This window comes from Triticum aestivum, chromosome 4A, assembly GCF_018294505.1.
Source record: "Triticum aestivum cultivar Chinese Spring chromosome 4A, IWGSC CS RefSeq v2.1, whole genome shotgun sequence".
Lineage (NCBI taxonomy): Eukaryota > Viridiplantae > Streptophyta > Magnoliopsida > Poales > Poaceae > Triticum > Triticum aestivum.
Genome location: NC_057803.1, coordinates 682,329,911 through 682,356,243, shown reverse-complemented (window position 1 = coordinate 682,356,243; position 26,333 = coordinate 682,329,911). Strand labels below are relative to the sequence as shown.

The 26,333-nt window shown below is 45.8% G+C and overlaps 2 protein-coding genes across 3 annotated transcripts; one reads left to right on the top strand and one right to left on the bottom strand.

Moving 5' to 3' along the window:
- The first annotated feature begins 15,006 nt into the window (after nucleotides 1–15,006).
- LOC123088114 (transcription factor APG-like) lies at nucleotides 15,007–16,116 on the top strand. 2 transcript variants are annotated; one of them, XM_044510279.1, is made up of 3 exons: nucleotides 15,007–15,355; nucleotides 15,466–15,531; nucleotides 15,680–16,116. In XM_044510279.1, the coding sequence occupies exons 1-3, from the start codon at nucleotides 15,239–15,241 to the stop codon at nucleotides 16,076–16,078; spliced, it is 582 nt and encodes a 193-aa protein (XP_044366214.1). In that variant the 5' UTR covers nucleotides 15,007–15,238; the 3' UTR covers nucleotides 16,079–16,116. The 2 variants fall into 2 exon arrangements, with proteins under 2 accessions (XP_044366214.1, XP_044366213.1); XM_044510278.1 differs by having other exon boundaries at nucleotides 15,466–15,573.
- Nucleotides 16,117–17,095: 979 nt separating this feature from the next.
- On the bottom strand, nucleotides 17,096–22,527 carry LOC123088113 (uncharacterized). Its single transcript, XM_044510277.1, has 5 exons — nucleotides 20,807–22,527; nucleotides 20,393–20,555; nucleotides 18,719–18,882; nucleotides 17,721–17,979; nucleotides 17,096–17,638 (listed from the first exon to the last, which is right to left on the bottom strand). Exons 1-5 carry the CDS (start codon nucleotides 22,147–22,149, stop codon nucleotides 17,534–17,536), a joined length of 2,034 nt encoding a protein of 677 aa, XP_044366212.1. The 5' UTR covers nucleotides 22,150–22,527; the 3' UTR covers nucleotides 17,096–17,533.
- Nucleotides 22,528–26,333: the final 3,806 nt, after the last annotated feature.

Below are 26,333 nucleotides of genomic sequence, written 5' to 3'. Positions count from 1 at the left end.
CTAACCCATCTTGTCTTAGCAAACTGTTGTTTGGCTATGTTACCGCTTTGCTCAGCCCCTCTTATAGCGTTTCTAGTTGCAGGTGAAGATTAAAGTTTGTTCCTTGTTGGAACATGGATATTTTGTTGGGATATCATAATATCTCTTATTTAATTAATGCATCTATATACTTGGTAAAGGGTGGAAGGCTCGGCCTTATGTCTGGTGTTTTGTTCCACTCTTGCCGCCCTAGTTTCCGTCATACCGGTGTTATGTTCCTTGATTTTGCGTTCCTCACGCGGTTGGGTTATAATGGGAACCCCTTGACAGTTCGCCTTGAATAAAACTCCTCCAGCAAGGCCCGACCTTGGTTTTGCGGACCCAAGGGTCATCTTTATTTAAACCCCCGGTCCAGTGCTCCTCTGAGTGTTGGTCCAAACTAGAGCACCGTGCGGGGCCATCCCTTGGCAACTTGGGTTACGTCGGTTCCTGTACGCTTAGCTTTATCCGGTGTGTCCTGAGAACGAGATATGTGCAGCTCCTATCGGGATTTGTCGGCACAACGGGTGGTCTTGCTGGTCTTGTTTTACCATTGTCGAAATGTCTTGTAACCGGGATTCCGAGCCTAATCGGGTCTTCCTGGGAGAAGGAATATCCTTCGTTGACCGTGAGAGCTTGTGATGAGCTAAGTTGGGATACCCCTGGAGGGATTTGAACTTTCGAAAGTCGTGCCCGCAGTTATGGGCATATGGGAATTTGTTAATGTCCGGTTATAGAAAACCCGAAACTTATCTTAATTAAAATGCATCAACCGCGTGTATAGCTGTGATGGTCTCTTTCCGGTGGTGTCCAGGAAGTGAACATGGTGTTGGAGTTATGCTTGAACGTAGGTTGTTATAGGATCACTTCTTGATCATAGTTTCTCGACCATGCCTTTGCCTTCTCTTCTCGCTCTCATTTGCGTATGTTAGCCACCATATATGCTAGTGCTTGCTGCAGTTCCACCTCATACCTTTTACCCTACCTATAAGCTTAAATAGTCTTGATCACGAGGTTGTGAGATTGCTGAGTCCCCGTGACTCATAGATTACTTCCAAACCCAGTTTGCAGGTGCCGATGATACCGTGCAGGTGATGCAACCGAGCTCAAGGAGGAGCTCGATCAAGATCGTGTTCATTATGTTGTTTCGTTTCCAGTTGATCAGTAATGGAGCCAGTTGGGACGATTGGGGATTTGTGTAGCATTTTCCATAGTCGGACCTTGATTGTATCTGGATGATGTAATGCTTTATTCATGTATTGTGTGAAGTGGCGATTGTAAGCCAACTATGTATCTCTTTCCCTTATGTATTACATGGGTTGTGTGAAGATTACCTCACTTGCGACATTGCTTACAATGCGGTTATGCCTCTAAGTCGTGCTTCGACGCGTAGGAGATATAGCCGCATCGTGGGCGTTAAAATCGCATACTCCATGTAGACCTTGAAGTTGTCATCATTTTTCGGACATTTTCTTGAGTTTTCATTTTTGTTTTTTGGTTTAAAGGGGCAAAGAGCATGTGTTCGTGAGTGTGGGTGGTGGCGGCCACATGGATGGTTGAGTGTGCACCTGTGGTTCACCCCATCAGCGACAAGCAATCGATGTTGATGAGCATTGTCAAAGAGGACCACCCTCCCTGTCCATAGTGCCACGCACTTGAAGGAGTCTAGGGCCATGAAAGTGAATGGGTAGATATGGAGCTCTTTAAAGCATAAGTATGGTTGACTAGATGGGGTGAATAGGTAACTATCAATTTTTAATCTTTTTTCCAATTTTAAGGGATACGACAAGAATATAGCTTATCTAGATATGCAACTAGATGGACAACCTATATGCCAAGATCACAAGTAACAACACATGCTATATAAGATACACAATAAAGCTAGCTTGTAACAAGTAAGTGAAGGAAAAAAGTAACCACAAGTGGATACATTGATGTAATTCCAGGAGTTTCCTCCTACAAGGGCGATACATCTCCGTTGGAGAGGTGTGCGGCGGCACGATGCTCACCAAGCGCCGCAACGGCTCACCTTATTCTCGTTGTGCCCTTGCACAATGCAAGGTGCCACGACTCCACTATGCGGTGCCCTTGGAGGTGGCAAATGAAATTTTCACAAACAAGGTTGGGCCGATCTCCACAATTCAATTGGAGGCTTTCGACAACACCACGAAGTCTCACCATAATGTATTTGAGCTCCGAAGTGACCTCTTCTGTCTAGGGTGCCAAAACACCCAATAGTAACAAGACTGACAAGAGAAAGTAGAGGCGAATCAAAATTCCTTTGGTGAACGTGTAGATCTAAGTCCCCTCTCTAAAATCCTAGAAGGTCAACAAGTTTGAGTGGCTAGGGAGAGAGATTGAGCAAGGTAAAGCTTTGGACAACAAAGAAGGAGAGAGAGCAAAGAGGTAGATCAACTTTGCGAAGAAGACCTCCAATTTATAGTCCCCACACAAATCCAATTGTTACACAGTTTCTCGACTAAGTGGTACTAGAACTTTGAAGAGCGATACTACCGCAGTCCCATTCAGATTGCACTGCAAAGGCCTAAGTGGTACTGCCGCATAGAACCATGATAGTACTAGCTATTATGAAATAGCTGGTACTACTGTAGCCGTACCGCCCTCCTGCCGTGGGTAAAGCTAGGGGAATGAGCCCTCTGTGACAGTTTGTCTGGCACTTGGTCCAGTAGTTTTGCTCCAACAAGAGAGCAGTACTTCCAGTCAAGGTGATAGTATTGCCACCCTAAAGGCAAAGCAACAGTACATATGTCTAAGCGGTACAACCGTCGTGGACACCAGTATTACCGGCTAAAACACAATAGCCGATACATCAATGGTACTGTCGCTTTATTACCACGCCCAAAAAGGTGAAGGCTAGCTCCTCTGCGCTTTGGTCCGCCACTTGGTCTGGTAGTTCTGCTCCACTAAGGAAGCGATATTATCAGCCAAGGGCGCGGTACTACCGGCCTAAGGGTAGTCATAAGCAGTACTGCTCCCATGAAGGGAGTGGTACTACCGGTCACTACCCTGGTACTCCTGGGTGGTGAAAAACATGAACATCAGAATTTGAGTGAGGTTCTCGTCGAAAGAGTGGGAAGATAATGTGTGTGCAAATTTGGTTTCATGTACGTGTTTTGATTCCACCCATACCTTCTAATGCAGACCCCCTCTAAATAGTCCAATTTTCCTATGAAACAAAGAAGGTAAAATCATCGAAACACCATCTTCGCTCTTTTCCTTCCAAAGAGATACCTAATAGTCTTGTGCCACTTCTGAATATGCATGTGTAGCTCAAGGACACGGTTAGACCGGAAATTGCATTGTCATCAACACCAAAATCACTTAGGGTGAGAAATGCCCTTTTAGTGTCTCCCTTTTTGTGAGTGATGACATCACCAGGATTTGCAAAGTACGTCCATGGCCTAGGAAATACAGGTGGATTCCTCCTAAAGGTGTGCACTATTTTGAATTTGCTTCGGGAATGCAAATTACACACAAGTAGGGTCAACGGTCCACCTAGATTGTATAGACCAACAATACTTTGTAAAAGATCGCAGGATGATAGTATAAAGCAAACTTTCACACCAACCGGCAGAGGAGCAAAGTATAATGGCAAGATAATAAATAGGGCTCCACAAACATGAAAGTTAAGACAAGATAGTAAAACATATATGCATCGAGGATTGCATGTCTTAGACCACGTGAAACAAAGTCTCCAACAAACCAACTTCATAATGAAAGAAAATAAAGTTAAACTAAGATAAGATAGGTTCACAAGCACAAAGAGACAACAAATAAGGTGCAAGCTTGTGACTTAACCCATGCAAAATTGGGAAAGAGTGATGCTAGCGTCCCATGGGATCGGTCCTCATCGTCCTCCTCCTCATCATCATCGCCCTCTGACTCCTCGGCCACGGTGGAGCTCTCGGCATCATACCGTGTAGAACATTGGCGGTGAGCAGTGGAGGCCTCGGGCACCTCATCATCATCGGTCCACCAATTGTGTTGTGAGATCCACCTATCCCCTAGAGTGGTATCCTTCTCTTACCCATTGGCAACATCAAGGTGCAAGGCCCTCATCATGTGGATCTGGCGGCAACGTGGCTCCTTCTCCTTCTTATGGGCATCATATAGCTAAATACCAACCTGAATGCAGAAGGTCTTCTTGATCTTGGCCTCTACCTTAGCAAGACAATACTTCTTATCAGCACGAGGAGGTAGCTCAAAATCATCATCACTGGAGCCATCAGTATCTACAAAAAACTCCTCTCCAATACCACCACGAGGGTTAGAAATGCTTCTTCACCCGGAGACGCTTCACATCATGAACAGTAAGATTGTTGTCGTTTAATTTAAGCATGTGCACGTACACGTGGGATGGACGTTTGGAGGGAGACGCAAAGTTTGAAAACATATAAAGTAAAAATTTCAATACAAAATACATAAATGTTTGTGCCCGGGTGAAAACTTGATCTTTGGGTTCGAGCGGTGGCTGCTATCCATGGTCGTACCCTTCTGGGAGGCACCGCTTTGGATTCCTGGCTTCGTCGTTGTCCGGCTCACCTCTCTATTGGCTTTGGTGGAGGTCTTCATTCAGCTCCAAGGGGTATCCCTCACTCATGTGTAGCTTGCTTGGTTGTCGGTGGGGTTGTGGTTCGGTGCCCGGCACCTTTATATCTTGCCTTGGGTGTGTGTGTTGTGTGCGGCGGTGGTGTGCATTTGTATTGGTCTCTCGGTTGTAATCGGTGATGGTTGCTTTATAATATAACTAGCACATATGCCCGTGCGCTGCAACGAGAAAAATTGATGCTTTGCATAAGCATAATGTCCCACAACATTGGATTCATTATGAAGAACATGTTGCAACGCAGCATCGTCCTTCTACAAAATGAACATAAAAAATATGTCGCAATTTAGTCATGTTCATATTTTCTTTGCGGGGCGTAATGTCCCACTGATTTCATTTAAATACAATCCTTTTTAATGGCATTTAAGTATGATCCTTTCATTAATTATCATGAAGTCCTCGCCCGTTTTAGTCGGGAATTAAATCCTTCCTTTTCTAATTTAGTAGCCCCAACACATTAAGGCCTATAGATCCTTTCTTTTAATTATGCTACCTTTTTACCTCAAATCCTTCATGTAGAATTTATTAAGACCACAATCTTTCTAATAGTTATTCCATCGATTTACCTATAATCCTTTCTTTAATTAGCCACATTCGTTTAAATATTATATTTAAGCCCACAATCCTTCCTTTATTAGCTCATTCGCTTAATTAGCTCTCCCTAAACATGAGCCTTGGACCTCACCCTTCCCCATCTACAGGAACGAAGGGCGATTTGTGTGAACCTCGGGCTCTCCACCTCGCCGTTGTCGAATCGGTGGCTCCCTCGCCCTTCGCCGGATGCTCCGGCGGCGGGAGGACGGGAGAGGCCCGATTTGCAGCGTGTACATGGTGTAGGAGTGCCTAGGGAGCCAGTCGGTGGCGTCGTGGAGGCGGCGGTGCGACTAGATCGGCTTTTTGCAGGTGTTGGTCTCCCCTTCGACGGCGAAGTTCCGGTGGAGCTTCGCGGTGGACCAGCTCCTTTCTTCGTGCTCGCTGCTCGGTGGAGAGGCTGTGCAAGGTTCCCCCGTGCCGAAGATCGAGGGATGGCAATTCCGGCGGTTGAAGATCTGGAGAAGGAAGGCGATGTTGAGCGGTGCGACGACGATGGCGGCCATGGTTGTAGGTCCTTAGGGACCGTTGATTGGAGACTTCCCGTTTCGCCCGGGGGCTGCTTCGATCCAAGGCGTCAGCGAGCAGCGGCAAATGGCGCGTCAACGGCTCGTCCACGGCGCCGGCGTAGTCGGGTTGCAGAGGGGCTTGGTTGTAATTTTCTTTTTTGTGTGTACCTTTTAGTAATTTGGCCATTTTAATATCAACTTCTTTTCTCGCAAAAATAAATAAATAAACATGATGACTGCCACTCATATATTTAGAGTGAGTTGGGATTAGTAAATATGAAAGGTGCATAAGTCTTTGGTTGTTAGTCTAAGAGATAGACATAAGGTATTGTGTTCAATTCCCACAATGTCGATTTATTTTGACCCAATTATTTTTCGCGGTCTCTCTATGAAAGCCCATAAAAGGCCCATCAACATACAAGTAACTGGCCCAGATCACTTAACGTGTGTAAACCAAACGTAAAGGACTAAACCAAACCAAGAATACCTATTCCCTTTAATAGTAGGTATAGAAGCGGGGGAAACCCTTTTTCGGTAACACATAAATGTTACGGTTGCGTTTGAATATATAAAATGCAAAATATATTCAACATTGATCTTGTTTCCAACATCTTGTCAAAACAAAATGGCGATCAGAGATAAACAAACTTCAGATGTATGGTTACATATATGACAATATTTATGCTAGCTGCATGATGGAAGCAGGAGCTCACAATCACGGGAGAGAAGAGAGGCGGGTGTGTTAGAATAGAGTACGTAGAGATAGATGATGATGTTTAAATTGTTTCTGTTTCTATCTCTTCTTTTGATCTTCTTCTCCAAGTCGTATCTATCTCTCTCGTTGTAATCTGGAAGAATCCTAGTGATATTCCAAACCCTGTAAGCCACGACAACTCTTCTATAAATACACATGCGGCCCGAGCAAAGGGTTCAACGCTTCCTATCAAATCTTACATGGTCATCAAAGCCCTTCCTCTCGTACGTCTAGCTTTCCTGAGAGATCGATCTAGTTGATTGAGAGAGAAACCTGAAACCTATCCAGAGAGACTCGTCGAGAGAGAATCATGTCAGGCACCAACGCCAGCACCGCTGCTTCCACCATCGCCGCCACCAACACCGCCCTGATTGGATCCACCATGAGCACCTTGTCCACCCAATCTGCACCTTCCACCTATGCATCTTCTTCCACCTCCAGCAGCGCTTCCTCTCTCGGGTCTCCTCCATTTGAGAAGCTCGTGAGGACAAATTTCATCCTCTGGAAGGCCATCGTGCTACCCCAAATCAAGGGAGCACATATGGAGCACTTCCTTGATGCCGCAAGCCCGGCGCCCACTCCTACCATCACCATCACCAAAGATGGGAAGGAGGAGCAGGTCTTCAACTACGCCCGGTCGATCTGGTATGCCCAGCAGCAACAGGTACAAGGATACCCTATGGGGTCTCTGTCATGTGAGGTTATTGCGCAGGTCGCTACTCTTCAGACGCCGGCCGAGGTGTGGAGTGACATCCACGCCTCCTTCGCTGCCCAGACGCAAGCACAGATCGTCAACACCCACATCGCCCTCGCCAATCTCCACGAAGGAAGCATGGGCATGCCCGAGTATCTGGAGAAGATCAAGGCCTTCGCCGATGATATTGCCTGCACCGGTGATCCCCTCTCTAAAGGAGAGATAACCTCCTATGTGCTCAAAGGGCTGGACATCGAGTATAACCCAGTGATCTCAGCCTAGGCTGCACGTATCGAGCCGGTGACTGTCCAGGAGCTTTACAACCAGTTGCTAAGCTTTGAAGCTCGTATGAATCTTCTACAAGGTAACAATATCCGCCAGTCATCAGTTAATACCCTCACGCGCGGTCGCGGCACTGGAGGCCGAGGCCGTGGTCACCGCGGTCACTAGCAGGGGCGCGGACGCGGCAACAGCAACAACAGCGGGCATGGGCACGCTAACAACACTGGCCCACGCCCCTCCGGCGCCTCCTACTCCAACATCAGGCCACGGTGCCAGCTCTGCAAGAAGCCAGGGCACGAGGTGAAAGATTGTTGGCATCGCTATGATGAAGATTTCGTGCCCGAAGAGCGCCACGTTGCTGCAGCCATCAGGGAGCAAGAAGAAGCTGGAGACACCATCTGGTATGCTGACTCCGGAGCCATAGATCACGTCACTAGTGAGTTGGAGAAACTTGCAAACCGAGAGAGATACTATGGCAATGATCGGATAAACACCGCCGCAAGTGGAGGAGGTATGGACATATGTCACATTGGTCAATCTTCCATTAATTTCCCTAATTCTAAACGTGATCTTCTTCTAAAAGATGTTCTTCATGTCCCTCAAGCCAACAAAAACCTTGCTTCCATGTCTCGTTTGTCAGCCGATAATAATGTTTTTTTTGAAACTCACCCCAAGTATTTTTTTTTCATTAAGGATCGGGCAACGAGGGAGCTCCTCCATCACGGTAGATGTGTCGGTGGTCTATATCCTATCACATCAAGAGCTTTTAGCCGCAAGCATCATCGTCAAGTCTACTCCATCGTCAAGCCGTCCTTAGAGAGGTGGCATCAAAGATTAGGTCATCCTTCATTAAAAATAGTTGATCAAGTAGTGAATAAAGGCAATCTTCAATTGTCTAGTAGTAAGAATAAAGAGTCTATTTGTGATGCTTGCCCATGTGCCAAGAGTCATCAACTCCCCTATCCTAAGTCAAATAGTGTGTCTCATGCTCCGTTGGAACTGATATTCAGTGATGTATGGGGTCATGCCAGAGATTCTTTTGGAAGAAAGAAATATTATGTTAGCTTCATTGATGATTATAGTAAGTTTACGTGGATATACTTGCTTAAGCTCAAATCCGAAGTCTTTTATGTCTTACAAGAATTCCAAAAACTCATTGAGCGTCAATTTGACAAGAAAATCATCACAGTCCAGAGTGACTGAGGAGAAGAGTATGAGAAACTCAACTCTTTCTTTCGAAGCATAGGCATTGAGCATCATGTTTCGTGCCCACATGCACATCAACAGAACGGCTCTGCCGAACGCAAACACCGTCATATCGTTGAAGTAGGCATTTCCCTTCTTGCTCATGCATCCATGCCTCTAAAGTATTGGGATGAAGCGTTTATTGCTGCCACTTATCTTATCAATTGTTTGCCTAGTAAGGTTATTGGGAACACAACTCCCTTAGAACGATTGTTTCATCAAAAAGCCAGATTATAATTCCCTCAAAGTTTTTGGATGTGCATGTTATCCTAATCTCCGTCCATATAATCGCCACAAACTTTAGTTTCGCTCCACTCGATGTGTCTTCCTCGGCTATAGCAATCTTCATAAGGGTTACAAGTGTCTAGAAATCTCAACTGGACGCATCTACATCTCTAGGGATGTGATCTTTGATGAAACCATCTACCCTTTCGCCAAACTTCATCCCAATGCCGGAGCCCTCCTTCGAACAGAAATTTCTCTTCTCTCGGATCCTTTGTCACGTACTGATCACAGGGGAGAATTAATAGAACATGATCATGTGTCTAGTCCAAAAGAAAATTCAGATACTAATGGAAAAAATGCAGATTTTGGCTATGATTTTATGTGTGCAGAAGAGGACGAAAATAACGCTGGATCCGATCCTGATCTGGTGCAGAACTGCGATGCCAGGGAAGGTGTGCGATCCCAGGTTGATAGCCGCGCACGATCCGAGACTGACAGCCCAGTCGTCCGGCGCGCAGCGGCGTCTCCCGCGTCTCCCATGGCGCCACATGGCGGGGCCAGCCCACCTGTCGATCCAGTGGCTGACCAAGATTCCGGTGTGGACCCAGACATCGCGGGGTGCAGCTTGTCCGCGCACACCACATGGGAACCGGAGCGCCCTGTGGCCGACAGCCCGACCGAAGTGGGGCCCATCAACAGCGCCATGCGGAGCCCTGCTGCTGGGGCATCTGGCGCGAGGCGAATCTCGCCGGATCCCGTGCCCCTCTTGGATCTGGAGCCCTGTGGCGTGGCAGTCCAGGGCGATTTAGCTGGATCTTCTGCGGCTGGTTTTGGCAATGAGCAAACTGCAGCAGCCTCTACACATATATCATCCGAAATACCTTAGCGCCACACCAGATCAAAATCTGGATTATTCAAACCCAAGGTATACAAGGACGGTACAGTAAGGTATGATCCTCGCAAGTTTGCTTTTCTCACTAGTTCAGGTGAACCTACTCATTTAGCCGAAGCTCTTGCTCACAAAGAATGGAAAGGGGCTTTGGACAATGAATATCAAGCACTCATGAAAAATAAAACGTGGCATCTTGTACCACCAAAAAAGGGAAAGAATTTGATTGATTGCAAGTGGGTCTATAAGATTAAAAGAAAGTCTGGTGGAAGTATAGATAGATATAAGGCCAGATTGGTTGCAAAAGGGTTTAAGCAAAGGTTTGGAATTGATTATGAGGATACCTTTAGCCCTGTTGTTAAGGCAGCTACTATTCGACTTGTCTTGTCTATTGCTATTTCCATAGAGTGGAGTTTGCGTCAGCTAGACGTTCAGAACACGTTTCTCCATGGTGTTCTTAAGGAAGAAGTGTTCATGCGACAACCACCAGGGTATGAAAACAAAAGCACACCTCATTTTGTCTGCAAGTTGGACAAAGCTTTGTATGGCTTAAAACAGGCCCCAAGAGCCTGGTACTCCAGGTTGAGCACTCGGTTACAACAACTTGGGTTTATATCAAGCAAGGCAGATACCCCATTATTCTTTTATCATAAAGGCAACATCTCTATGTTTGTTCTTGTCTATGTTGATGATATAATTGTTGCTAGTTCCAGTTCAGAAGCTACTACCTCCCTTCTTCGTGATCTTAATGTGGAGTTTGCACTCAAGGATTTGGGTAATCTTCATTACTTTCTTGGTATAGAGGTAAGACAGATCGAGGATGGAATACTTCTTACACAAGAGAAATACACCACAGATATTCTAAGAAGGGTAGGACTGGAACAACCAGTAAGTACACCGCTCTCTACTTCTGAAAAACTTACAGTTGAAGGAGGTGAATTACTTGGACCAAATGATGCAACAAACTATAAGAGTGTTGTTGGTGCTCTACAATACTTAACCTTGACTAGACCTGATATTTCATATTCTGTCAACAAAGTATGTCAGTTTTTACATGCACCAAGTACAGTTCATTGGACTGCAGTAAAGAGAATTCTGAGGTATCTAAAGTTTACAATGGGACTTGGAATCAAGATTGTTAAGTCACCATCCATGCTAGTTAGTGCATACTTAGATGCTGATTGGGTAGGGTGCCCTGATGATAGAAGGTCCACAGGTGGTTTTGTTGTGTTTCTGAGATCAAACCTTGTGTCATGGAGTGCAAGAAAACAGGCTATTGTGTCAAGATCAAGCACCGAAGCAGAATACAAAGCTCTTGCTAATGCAACCGCTAAAATCATGTGGATTCAGACTCTTCTATACGAGTTGGGAATCAAGGCTCCACAAGCTGCAAGGTTATGATGTGACAACATTGGTGCTGCCTATCTTTCTGCAAATCATGTGTTCCATGCACGTACAAAACACATAGAGGTTGACTTTCATTTTGTGAGAGAAAGAGTAGCACGAAAGCTACTTGATATCAAATTTATTCCCACAGGAGATGAACTTGCTGATGGCTTCACCAAACCACTTACCACGAGGAGACTAAATGAGTTCAAGTACAATCTAAACCTAGAGAAATTTTCATAGGTTTGGATTGAGGAAGGATGTTAGAATAGAGTACGTAGAGATAGATGATGATGTTTAAATTGTTTTTGTTTCTATCTCTTCTTCTGTTCTTCTTTTCCAAGTCGTGTCTATCTCTCTCATTGTAATCTGAAAGAATCCTAGCGATATTCCAAACCCTGTAAGCCACGGCAACTCTTCTATAAATACACATGCGGCCTGAGCAAAGGGTTCAACGCTTTCTATCAAATCTTACAGGGTGGACATGAGTGCCGTCTGTGCGGAGCTGGAGGAGAGCGGGATATTTTCTCGTGGAATTATTTTTCTAATAAAAATGTAGTGGTATGTGAGTATGGTGTATCTATACTCAGTGGTCAAGCGATGATAAATAATACTTCCTCTGTCCCATAATATAAGAGTGTTGGACGGAGAGAGTAAAACGAAGACATAACGCATGACGAAGCCGAGAAATGGACGGCGATCGAGCGAGGTGCTACGTACTCTCATTGCGGCCCGCCGAAGCTGGTGCACGTAGTACGTACGTCGACGGCCGGTGGCCACCCGGGCGCCAGGTGAGTAGTACCGCGCGCGCCACGGCTAGCCTGCCCCCCGGTTGCATGTAACAGCTGCCTAGAAATGTCGACGTGCGCCCTCGCGTGTCACATGGATCGTCCGCATGCGAAAGCATGTATAGCACTCTAGTATATGCTGAATTTGGTACTAGTACTACGTTGCATGCTAGTGCATCTCTTGCATCCATGCACACGTGAGGCAAGATCATGTCATGATGCACCGCACTGCATTATTGCTACCGTCTTACTTCGGTCGGTCAGGGAGGTGCATGTGTGCCTCCAGCCGGCCATGACGACGCTGCGTGTGCGCGCGGCGCGGTCGACGTTTGGGTCCGTCGACATCGTGGGTCAGATTTTAGGCTTGACGTACGTGCGTCTGTGTCATTGAACTGGATTAATCTACTCCACTTGCAAGAGGCTATGTTGTAGTAGATGCTCTCGTGGTAACATTATTATTAAAAAGGAAAATTGTTCTTGGAACCATACATATGGTTCCCTATGTCTTTTCGGAGTACGTGGTCTTCCAACATCTAAGGCGTCATTTGGTAGCAAGGGATCCCGGGGGGATCCCCTTCCTTTCCCTGAGCATGAAAACAACGAGTAACTTGCGGCCCGGTTTTTCTGTAGGCCCATTTGGTGCCATCAGACAGAGGCTTTTCTATCCCCGATCCACCTCCTTTCCCTGGGTAGGAAATCACGGCCTCCTCATGTAGGGAGAATTCTCCCCACCTCGCCGCGACAAAAAGCTCAGCCGCCATGCGCTTCCACTCATCCGCCTCGTCCCTGCTCCCCTGCCTCCTGCCGCTACCAAATGACTGCATGGATAAGACTGAAATCTTTCCGGTGTGTTGGAGGGGATCCCACTTGCCAAGAAAATTCTTCCCGATGGGGCTTTGCTGCCCTGGGTACACTACCCGCGCAACCAAACAAGCCCTAAAAGAGAGCTTCTCCCCGAATGTCTATCCGTTCATGCCGCCGCCGCCGCCGGTACGGTGGAACATAGTATAGTAGTGGAGTGTATTATTGCTAGCTTCCACCGGTGACGGCCGTCCTCCAGCTAAGCTAGCCTCATGCACCGTCTTCTAGCTGGCCTGTTTGCCCCGCCGTTCCACGCCGGTCTCCCTCCGTACGTGGACATTTCAACGTCGGCCGTTGCTCCGGCCAATATCCCTCCACATCTCCTCTCCTCTCTCTCTCTCTCTCACACACACGCGCGCGCGCGCGCGCGCTGCCGAGCCAACGTTAGTTGTATTGTATCCACGGTTGAATATTCTCGCCCTATATAAAGGGCCCATTGGCCATTGCATACGCTGTACAGTACTCCAGTGACAGAGACGGACACCATTAATTGATCTTCTCACGTTGCGCGCAATATGGACGGACATGATCCAGCCGCTGCAGGTCCATGGTGGTACCAGGACGACTGCCCCGGCGAGGTCGCGGCCGTTGCACGAGCCGCCGCCGGCGACGACGACGACGACTACTTCCTCGACATGTTGGTCATCAGCTCCGTGCATGCATGTGGCTAGGTTTGGTTGTGTCCTTCCGCAATGCATGATTCATCCTCCTACCTGTACGTGTGTGTGTGTGTGTTCTTGCAGTGAATATCTGCTCGGGACGGGGTGGGAAGCAGGCGCGCCAGCTGTTTCCTGCGTCCGATCTTCGCCACCGCGCGCGCCTCCTGAGCCGCCATCTTCCGAGGACGTGATGGCAGCGCGGCTCTACCACCCAATCGTCAGCGGCGGCGAAAATGCCGGCAACGGCCCGATGGTGAAGAACGAGCCGTCGGCGATGGACACGGAGAGCAAGGGGAAGCTTCCAGCTACGGAGGGCGTGGCCGATGTCAAGGCAAGAACACATGTACTTCCTCCGTCCAAAAAAGTTTATCTCAATCTTGTACCTTACATGGATATATTTAGCATTAACTTGGTGCTAAATACATTCATTTGAAGGACAAGTTTTTCCGGACAGGGGAAGTACGCAATTACTATATGCATGTTTTTCTTAGTTGCTATGTGCATCGAAAATACCCAATGGAACTCGGTGCATCCTAATTGAAAAAAACATTTAAAAATCTAAGAATTTCTTTTACAATGAAATACGAAATTCAGTGTCCGGACTCATTTGCAACTGATGAACGGTAAATTTGAAAAAAAAATTACTAAAACAATTCAAAAAATTCTGAATTTTTTTAGGTGGAAGATGTTCCAATGCGTGATGTTCGTGCCAAATTTTCAGCTTGCTCAGAGAGTTACTGAATTGGTCAAAACAGTATGTGAACAGTAAACTTTCTTACAATCCCAAAATTTGTCCTTTTTTTTGAGAGCTACTGAAATGTCCAAACTCTACGAAATTTTGCACGGACTTCACGCACATGAGCATCTAGCATCACAACAAAATTTAGATTTTTCTTTTACTATTTTAAACGACTGTTCACCTCGGGTGTAGATGCACCCAACAGCCAAAACGCTGCGCCCCATGCTATGGCTGTTACTTAAGAAGGAAAGAAAGTCATGTTATAACAGAGTCTGGAGATGTTCCTCCGAGGTGCGAATATGCTTCCTCTTTTAAAAACATGTACTCCCTTCGTTTCTAAATATTTGCCTTTCTAGAGATTTCAAATGAACCATCACATACGGATGTATATAGACATATTTTAAAGTATAGATTCACTCATTTTATTCCGTATGTAGTCACTTGTTGAAATTTCTAGAAAGACAAATATTTAGGAATGGAGGGAGTACATGTATGCAGATTATCCTAGTGGTCTGATCTGCGTGTTTCCGCAAGCATGCATATGGACAACATCATGCAATTTCCAACGAACAAGCTAGTGGACTGAATTTCCCAAAATAATTTTCACATGGTGGAGAACAGCGCACATCTCAAGTGGCTTGAGAAGCATGTCTATGCCTCGCCCGTCTGGGCTCTAGTCCTGATGGGGCTCCCCTAGGCTCTCATTCATTCTAAGATGCCAGACTCCGGATGCTAGTATCTTGGAGTTTGCATTTTGTTTTTCGTTTTTTTCACATATTTTTCCAACTTGTGTTCTCCATTTTACTCAACTCTTTTCTGCAAGCACTGAAACGGCGCGACAATAAAAACGGCCGTGCGCACGCACCAATCATGCCGATGCCAGAGGCTGCGCTAATCTAGCCCAGCATGCGCACGCAATTCGTATCTCCGCTTGACTCTCTCATCACCATCATCATCGTCAGGACACAAGCATGGGGAGCGATTCAAGCGGGAGGAGGAAGGCGGCAGCGGCACCAGCGTCAGCATCGGGAAGGCCAAACAGGACAAGGCCGTCTCATCACTCAGAGACGCACAGCAGTCCGGAAAAGGTAATACGTGCTCTGCTTTGGCCGCCTCCTCGATCGCCTCGCGTCTCCATCCCCATGCGCATACGATTTTGAACGAACCGTCGCGTCGCCGTGAAATTTTGGCTGTGCAGAGGCGAAGGTGCAAGATCAGTGACCGGCTGAGGGCCCTGCAGCAGCTCGTCCCTGGGTGCGATAAGGTCGGCTCAGACTCGGTGCTCGCCCGGTTTCTGAATTTCACTGTAATTGATCGCCCAGTCTTCTTCTTCATGGCGTTTTGTGAGCTGAAGCTGCAAGTTTCTTATGGCAGGCACCTCGCTCTCATGGACATTTCTCTGTGCTGTGCAGACTAACCAGGAGTCGACGCTGGAGCAGACGATCAAGTACATGAAGTCGCTGCAGCAGCAGGTCCAGGCAATGAACGTGAGGCCAACACAAGCCCTGTACCCCATCGTGGCGACGGCATCGGCGCCGGCCGTCATGGTGCCGCCCGCCGCCGGAGGACCTGTCCCGCTCCTGCCTGCAGGGATGGCTCCGTTCGGGGCCATGCTCCCGTGCCCACCTTTACCTTACCACGCCGTGATGGTGCCAGCACCGGTGGCGGCGCCACCATTGTGCCATCCACAGCCGACAGCCCCCGCTGCTCCAGTACCAAAACGCCTCCACGGAGCAGCATTGCAACGAGGGGCAAGGGAGGAGAAGATTGTGAGGCAGAATCAAGCCACTCGGATGGAATGGCTAGCCTAGCTCTAGTGATCGTCTCGGGTTTATATTTGAAATCTTGCGTCTGTAGTTGGATATATTTGAAATCCTTTCAAACTTTCAGTCTTTGTACATGTACTACCTCTGTTTCTAAATGCAAGACGTTTTGGTAGTTTAAATTGAACTGCAAAAACATCTTAAAATAAAGACCGCAAAAAACAACTAGTTTGTACACACGAGGATAACTGTCAAGACCACATCAAAAACCAGTTTGGTTCACAAGAAGAAAACCTTGGAAATGAATCTACACTGCATCTACCTGGTTACTTTTTATCACACGTTGTAGTATCATTTCAGCACACCCACCACCAGTCCACAAGGACTAAGGCTGGTCATAGTGGGAGTAACATAGGTAGTAACATAGATGCCACATAAGCAAAAATGATGATGTGGCAAGTAGTTAATGAGGAGAGAGGCAAATAGAGTAACATAATATGTTACCATCACATAGCGGTTTCCAATGCATAATGAGTCTACAAAGTAATAAATGAAGGCAACTATGTTACCACACCTATGACACTACCCACTATGAAGGTAGTAACATAGACTAGTAACATACATATGTTACTAGTCTAAGTTACTCCCCACTATGACCAGCCTAATGCGCCATACTAGCCCTGGAAATGGTTGTCTCTTAAACCTAGTAACCAAATTTATCCAAGCTAAGTATGCTATCGCCAGGCAAAACAAGCAAATTTGCTATCAATGAAAATACAAGCTTCTTTTAGTCAAATTATCCTTACTAAGCACACCATCTCTTAGAAAAAGACAATCAAAAGATTAAAAGATTACGATCTTCAAAGGAACTTCGATGGCCCAAAAGCTACGTCAAAGAAACAATTTGTACCAAGGTAAGAGACCATTGATAGTATTAAGTCGTTCAATTGTGATATACTCATATAATCAATCAGCTTTGGTCCAACAGTATATCGACTGTACTGAATGAAACGCCCGCCATATATACCTTCTGTAACAGGCAAAACAGGTGAGCACTACAATATATTTTCTGTAATACCACAGACATGATCATGATGAGCTATTATTTCATTACCAAAACTGGAGAGAAGAGTTCAAGCAAGTTGGAGTGACCAAAATATATAGCAACTATAGCAACTTGTCCACCATTACTAATTATTCTCCGTCCAACAATCCAAAGGAAAACGATACAGCAGATACAAAATAGACAACTCGGAAAGCACACGTTTTTTCTTTACAACTCTACACCATCACCATCGGAATAGGCGCCCAGCAAAACGTACATCTCGGATGGCAACACCTGGTAAATTCTACAGAAGTTGACGATGTGTCGAACCTTTCTTGCAGCCAAAAACCACCCTTCTGAACTCAGAAGACCGTGTGCAGATACATCATAGTAAACAGCTAGTGAAACATAAATTGACAACAATACAGATTTCTTTGGCGCTGCAGATTGTACACCTTTCACCTCCTAGAGATGGCTCTAGAGATTCTCTTACAACAGGGACTGGTCCGAAGGGCTTCTTCATGAGGGCGGATTGCTTCAACCAGCGCATTATGGAGATGGCCCTGTCAAGGAAAAACGATAGTGAGCAATATGCATGCTGTAATTTGACGTACTTTGAAAAATCATATGGATCGAAACACTCACCCTGCTGTTAACAAGGGCAGTATGAATGACATAGTTCGCAAAAGGGTCTTGCAGCAGTTGTTCAAAATGAGGCACTGAAATCAGGTCAAACACTATGGCAGCTTTGTCTTCATCTGAGAAGACCTTCAGGCATTTCTCCACCACATTGCTGCTCACTTTTTGCTTTGAGAGATAAACATAACTTCCTTCAAACTGAGATGCCAGGTGTGCATTTGCAGAAGGAATTTTCTGGTCCAGGACATACTGTACCACATAATTGCTGAAACAAGGGGAAATAGGAAACAACTTTAGTTTTATCAGAGTTAATATAGTTTACATGTTGCCAAACACATGCTTGAAAAATACCAAGTTAATCTCATGACAGAGAAACGAAACACATGATGGAGATACATTCACTACTTGCCAAAAGATAAATCTGGTTGGGGATGTCTAACTCCCAGATTATACAAGGGAGCAAGAAAAAAAGAATTGAAGGTATTACAACAAAGGTTGGGTTCATGTAATCAGGGCACAGTTCATTCCATTATCAGCACCCTTATTGTATTGTCTGTGAAATGCACAGACCGTGAAGACTAATTACTGTTACATGTTATCGCCTGAAAATGAGTTGAATCTAGAGCAACAGAAACTATGGGAAAATAAGATTTTTAAGGTCAAGGGGCTAATCAAGCTGATGGTGTGAAGATATGGTTCTTCTGAGAAGGGAGGTGAAGATAACTCTTACTCCAGCAAAAGATCAGTTAATGATATAATGCGAGCAACGAGCAACAATATCAAAAAAGTATTATCAGTATAAGCTGGATATTCTTCCCTTTAATTAAATCCACCAGTAATATGAATCTATATATCTAGTGTTGATAACATGTCACTGATAAGATCTCTACAAGTAAGCAGACAAGTAAAACTGCTTCACAAAAGAATTGGGAAGACATAGTGCAAGAATGTTCCTTTATAAATAGCATAAAGTACAAGATAATAAAGAGGAAGGGTGGGTTTACCCAAATGGATCTTGAGCGAGCTGAAAGGCATGAGCACACACTTCCACAATTAGCTTCGCCTGATATTCACCACGTGCACTAGTTATGCACTTTTGTAAAACACAGCAGCCATGGCGATGCATTGCCATCTCAAAACAGTGAGTTGCAGCAGCCTCAAATATGAACTGTCCAAAGAGAGTAGAATAAATCAATAAATACATCACAGATGATAACGATATAATCAAATCAAGCAAGATAACTGCATAGCTTCATACACTTGCATAAGAATTCCATAACACACTACTAATTTACCCAACATGCTCACCACTAGATATGACGTTCAAAATGACATTGAGTTATTGACAGTTTGTAAGGCGATCATACTTGCTCCATAAATAAATTTCTATACGTTGGCATTTGCCATTGGATAATGTAAGTGCAGAATATACTTGTATAAGGTCTGGTACATTAACTTCACGATCGAGATATTCCCATGTTAAAAGAAAACTTAGCATCAATCAAATATTCCTGCTGATATTAGTCTTGCGGGTTATTCTCCAACACAAGGTACGTTCAGAAATATGTAGAAGACAATAGAAGAATAAAGGGATGCATGATATAATAATCATAGTCGAGTACAAGGAGAGGGGGGGACTCAAAGGGTCACACCAAACCAACATCGTTAAGATGATTATGCAATAAATTAGTCCACTGAGAACCTAAACACTCGTAATTTAGTTAAGCATAACCACAATTAGGTTTTGGATTATTTTAGGACGTGATTTTTTTAATGTCCCGATCTGGTAAAAATTCAGGTCATATTTTAGGTCTCCCTAGTCGTCCAGACCCCAAGTATAACACATACATACAAATAAGATCTGGTAACTTAAACACAAGGTACGTTCAGAAATATGTAAAAGACAACAGAAGAATAAAGGAATGCACATGATATAATAATCAAAGTCAAGTACAAGGGGGGGAGGGGGGGCTCAAGGGTCACACCAAACCAACATCGTTAGGATGATTATGCTAGAAATTAGTCCACTGGAGAACCTAAACACTAGTAATTTAGTTAAGCATAACCACAATTAGGTTTTGGATTATTTTAGGACGTGAATTTTTTTAATGTCCCGATCTGTTAACTTAAATTCAGGTCATTTTTTAGTTATCCCTAGCCGTCCAGATCCCAAGTATCACAGATACATAAAAATAAGACCTAGTACTACCTACCTCAAAGTCCTAGGTACCTTTTGTATATACAGTGATGCTTATGGAATTAAGATAACAATCAGCAAACACAGTCTCCTGAATATTGGCTAGCGCATATAAACTGCTAATGAAACTCTTTCAAAGATAAACTTCTAAGATTATGCACATACTGATGTACAGGTATAGTTTTTGTTCATCTGCCGGCAAATTTACATAATGTAAGTAAACACGGAACAACGTGTTATAAATTCAAGCCAACATACTTCTTATGAGTTTATGCACATGTGTAGGTTCAAGTACTTCAATATTTAATTTGCACTAGATTGTGCAGGTTGCATGGTAGGTCCACAGAACATAGCTGATAAATTCATTGTCATGGTGCTGATTCTCAAACTTATGGAGTGTATTTGTCAAAAAAATGATAACTAATAATTGCTCAAAGTCAGTTATATGGCCAAAAATAGCTATGTAAGTACTATTATGTACCTTGTTCTCCTCTGCACCAAAGTTTGACAAGCACTTCTGTATGACATGATTACCATTGAGATCATTGACAAGATGCATGAAGCCTGGCTGTAGGGCCGAAATAATGAGCACGATCTGCTTCCTGACCTTAACAGTCTCTATCAATTTCTGAACTGCCCTTGTGCTGAAACAAATCACAACAACCAAATCATCACCAATCATTTGCATGCATTTAGTAACAAAAGGGGTTTATGTTGCAATGTAAGCATCATTTCACACTTCTACTGCCAGTGCACTTCCTTATCCAAACACAAATTGCAGCAATCTCAAAATACAGTAATAATTTGTGACAATTGGTTAGCAAGTAAAATTACTTCTAATTTCAGGATCATGGTGCAGTTAATTGATCAGTTTAGGCAAGAGAAGGTAAATTACCCATGAGAGTTCACAGAGATTCTCAGCAGCTTCACAGGATCCTCCGTCAGCACGGCGATGATCCTCAGCCTCTGATCCTCATCACACACATTCAGAAGCTTCTGAATGAGATAGTTGGCAAACGAGTTGATCATGAGCTCTGCCATGTGGTCAATGATTCCTTCGAAAATCACATCCACGTGTTGTTTCCCTTCCTCAAACTTCTGCTGCAGGAACCGGCAGCCATTCTGGTCCTTGGCCATGAAGTAGATGTACCCCTTAACTCCAACCATGTTCTCATACCTCAGCATCCTAGGACTCTCCATCTCCAGTGCCCTGTTGTTGTTGGCATGCTGCTGAAACCTCCTGTCCTTGGCACGGTAGAGAACAGGCATGTTCTTCTTGCCATCGAAATTCTGACCATCCTCGCAGCGAAACGCCTCCATCTGATTATTCATGCCGCCTTTCATGTAGCGATTGCCGGTATGCACAGGCACGCCGTACTCGCAGTGCAGTTTGGGTGAACGGGCTGCTCCACCACGGGGATCAAGGGCAATCGGGCCAGTCCCAACAAACCCCCAGTTGTGCTGTTCTGCGGCAGCCTGCCCATGAAGCATGAAAGGCTCGGGGTGAGCATGAGCAGGGTGCACCAGGCCCTGTCCCCAACCAATGCCGGTGCCGTTTGCTGTCCTATTGTACATGAAGCCGTTCATGTTGACCTCCAGGCCGCCGGGGTGGCCGCCCAGGCCGACGTCCGGTCCGAGCGCGAAGCGGTAGCCGGCCGCCATGGCCTGCTCGTTCACCAGGGGCTCGCCAGGAACCGAGGAGCCCGGCGCCCCAAAGGGGTAGCCATAGTAGGCGGCGCCACGCGCCGCAGAGAAGTCCGCCGGGGCGCCGTTGCCGACGGGCGTGGGCTGGGGCGCGGCGGGCGCGTCCTCGACGAGCAGGCCGCGGAGCTGGTTGGCCAGCCACTGCTTCTCCGGGTCGTCTACGGGCTGCCCGAGCGGGGACGGCGCGGCGGCGACGAAGGGGCTCGACGGATGCAGGGGCGCCGGGCACACGCGGAGCGGCGGGTGGTACGCGCCCCCGCCCCCGCCGCCCTGGTGATCACCGTCGTCGCGGCGGTTGACGACGACGGCGTAGCAGGCGTTGTCGGCGCGGCGGGGCGACGCGGCGTAGCGCGGCGGCGCGAACCCGTGACGGCGGTCGCCGCCGCCATGGCCCTGGGAGAGCGCGCCGCCGCCGCCGGCCCGGTGCGCCTGCGGGGAGGTGACCTGGGGGATCTCGCTGAGGAGCAAGTCCATCTCTTTCTCCTCGGGGCGCTCGTCCGCCGCCGCCTGCGCCGCCGCCGCCGGGCCCTTCATCGCCAGATCAAACACCAAACGCCCGACGGAACCAGAACGGAGAGGAGGCGGAGGCGGAGGAGAAGAAGAGAAGAGAGAATCCGATCGGAGATTGCAAGAGGAGGGGGCGGGGGCGGGCGGGGTCGGCGGGGAATCCGCGGATCGGGAACGGGGATCGGGAGCAGGGGTTAGCAGTGGTGCATTGGGAGGCGGATGGGGCGGAGGGGAGGGGAGGAGGCCGGTGAGGCATGCAAAAGAGGGGAGAGGAGGGAGGCGATGGTGGGTTTATATACCCAATTGACTCGGCGCAGGGCTTCCCTTCCTTCCCCTTGGCTGGCTTGGCCATCCTCCCCCCTCCTCCCTGCTCCCTCAGCTCTTCCCCTTCCTCCGCACTGCTGGTTGGATTGGACGACTGACCGGAGGGGACGAGCGTACCACCGTATTATTTTTCTTACTTTTTAATTTTTTTACCAACAGATATAGACGATCTTTCTACCCGCCGCATGGATTTTAACCGCACCAGATCTGGGATCCATCCTTTCTGTTTCGGCTTTGGGTAATCCATCCATCCATTGTTCCCTCAAAAAAAAAATACACCCACCCATTGCTGCTACTACAACTACCACTACCATCTCTCCCCCTTTGAATTTTGTGCTACTAATTGGGATAGAACCTGCCTTACATGACACGCTAGTCTTGTTGCGCATTTTAAAATGCTCGCATGTCTATTTGTGTTACGTGGTTTCTTTTTTAGGGGCCGTTTATGCTATTTACAATTTTGACGATGAAACTTTGAAAAAAAATACTTTTTGGCATAACTCTACGACTCGGTACACTTTGCGTCATCTTTTTGTTCCTACGACTTTAGGTTGGGTTCCGCTATCTCACGAGAACGACAAAAGAACTTGTTATGATAAAGTGGAAACTAATTATGATACTGGCGATGGTAGCTCGAAGAAAAGAGTTATCTTGAGTGTGTCAGTACAATTTTGATGATGCAACGCTAAGAACTTATACTATGCACCTTCTCATTTTTTTTTCTACGGCTTTTTAGGTCCACTTTTCGTGGTATCGTGAATCTAAACAAAAAGTACTTGATCACCCGGCGCAAACATAAGGAAACGTAGAACAAAAGACACCCTACTGCTAGCAAACCCACATTATTGTTTACGGAAAGTCCAAATTGCCAGACAACAGAAGTAAAGCAGACAAAACAAAACAAAAAAACAAAACTGAAAGCCCGACACGTTTACTTCACTCAATCCGTGTTACCTACAATAGACTAGAAGAAACCGCAACGTAATACTCGTGCACGCACACGAGTGAATGTTATTGGTCTCTTTTTGTGTTGAAATGATTTGGATTTCTGAGTTTAACTTGCCATGAAAATGTTGCACATTGATTTTACGTAGTTTTTATAGTTGAAAGCTTTTTTTGGTTTTGGGGGTAAAAAATAATGTTTCCTCAAGTGGAGTTGAATGTTTTCGTTCACGTAACCTCAAAAGCTCACCAACCAGTTGGATGCTAAACAGTTAGAATATCCTTTTTGCGAAAAGTAAGTGCTTTTGTCAACCGGTGTTTCTTCTTGTACTTAGACAACAATGGCATTGTCTTTCTTCAGTTTTGGTTGCACTCCTGGGAACGGCGGGATTTGTAGAGAGGCTAAGAAGAATCATTCTAACGTGAAAACTAGGTATGATACTAAGGATGGTAGTTCGAAGATGGGAGTTATCTACTTATCTTAAGTGTGTCACTACAGTTTTGATGATGTAATGGTAAAAACTTGGTATCTTGTGCGCAATCTTTTTTCTCCAAGGCTTTTAAGGTCCAGTTCTACGGTATCGTGAATACCGAACAAAAAGTACTTGATTATCCAGTGCAAACTTAAGGAAACATAGACCAAAAGACACCCCACTGCTAACAAAGCCACATCATTGTTTACCAAAAGTCCAAATTACAACACGCGGGAAGAAAATCAAACAAAATAAAAACCCAACACATTTACTTCACTCAATCCGTGTTGCCTGCGATAAACTAGAAGAAACCAATTACATATAGACATAACACGTGAAAAACATAACCAGCATGTGATGGTGGGCGCGCAAAACCAGCCCTCGCGCACGAGTGAATGATATTGGTCTCTTTTCGTGTCGAAATATCTTAAATTTATGAGCTTGACTTGCCATGAAGCGTTCATATAGTTTTTTAGTTGAAATTGGCTATTATATATTTTTTGGGGTTGAAAATAATGTTTTCTCAAGTGGACTTGAGTTCTTTGTTTCATCACGTAACCTCAAAGTTGGCCAACATGTTGGATGCTGAGCATTTAGAATATCATTTTTGCAAAAGGTAACCGTTTTATCAACCAGTGTTTCTTTTTATACTTCGACAACAATGACATTGTCTTTCTTTAGTTCCGCTGGCCACTCTATGGTAATGAGGGAATTTGTAGAGAGGCTTAAGAAGAAACATTCTAAGGGAGTACAAAAGAAGCTATCTACTCGGCTTGGTGACGACCTTGGTTTTGTGCTTCTTCTCTACAGCATTGTTGTATCTTCGCGTGGGTGTCCACGTTGCCCGGTGTTGCCTTCTTTGGGCTACGGAGACGGTTTTAGCCTGGTTTTTCATTACAAAAAATTACGGGACTGGTTTTTCATTAATTAATCGAGCAATCCTCTTCTTTTCTAATGAATCAAGATTCTTAGAGGCCGACTTAAAAAAACTATCTACTCCCTCTGTAAACTAATATAAGAGCGTTTAGATTACTAAAGTAGTGTTCTAAATGCTCTTATATTAGTTTACGGAGGGAGTACTTTTTTACATGCCCGCCAAACAAAAGTGCAAGGAGCAAGTGGGCTAAACTGCTCTCCCTTGCTATAAATAAAATAAAGAGTAGAAAGAGACAGATATGACACTTGGCTGTTGGCTAATCCAGACGAGGAAAAGGAGAGCAGAGACTTGCCCGTGTGGCGACTCCAACAGCTCTGCTCAGTGCACCAGATGGACAATCGTTCACGCAGTCTCTGCCCAAGTACATGACTTTTTTATTTTTATTTTTTTGGCAACGAGCTAGTAGAGATTATGCGGCGAAGGTACAAGTTTAGCTACTTTAGTACGTGCATTTTTTCCGGGAATTAAAAATGTGACAGGCTAAGAGACCCACCCAACTATTTTAAGGAAATATTTCCTCCATGCTTGCTAGCCATGCGATCCTTCGTCTTCATGCACCACTGACCAAGTCACATCGCGCGTTTCCAGTTCTGCACACCAGCATTGATTTTTCATTAGAGGGTCTACTTCATTGCAGCAAGAATATTTTTTCTTTTAGTGCAGTTAATGGATGTTAATTGCCATCCATGAAGGGCATTCGATTCGTCAGTTGAGAACGTTTGGCGAGTGGGATTAGTGGAGTGGTATACAATGGTTAAAATTCACCACAGTACTACAGTAGTAGTAATATTTTTCTTCAAACATATTGTGAGAGTTTTTCTTTAAACGAGGATAGAATCTCTGCCACATTTCCGGAAGAGCCAGGGGAGGATATACGGGGGAGCAATGCTACATCTATGCAAGGGCATCTTTAACGTGGATACGCAAACCGCCCGCATGCGTTCGGATCGTGAAAGTCATTCAACATGGGTATGTGTCGGTCCGCGCCGCGGTCTGGACGTATTTTCTCCTGCAAATGGGAGACAAAATAAGAGGAGATTTGCGGGAGTCCGGACAGTACGTAGGATTGTGACACCCACGGCCCACCCAATCCTCCCTCTCAGTCCCATTTCCTTTCACTTTGCCCCTTCTCCTCCTTACTTTGTATCCGCACCCTCGACCTCCGCCGTCATTATTGTACGTCTCCGGCCGTCATAGAGGCATTGTCGGACGTCCGCAACCAGCACCGACGCGCCCGCTCGCCTTTACAACGGAGTTGTCCACATTGAAGTCGTTTCTACCCAGATACGCTCCGCCCCGCCGTCGACGACCTCCATGGCGAACACCACGCACGACAGGTGTTTGGTCAAATGCCATTGATTTTTTTTCAAATGTTATGTAGTTTTTTAGAGTACGAAGGATGGTGAGCTACTCGATCATGGAGGATGAGTTGTTGTGCGATGCGTGGTTGGCCGTATCCGCGGAATTCGTAGGCAGGAGAAGAGGGGTGACCTTATGGCAGCAAGTGCATGAAAAGTTTCGTGCACAAAATCACA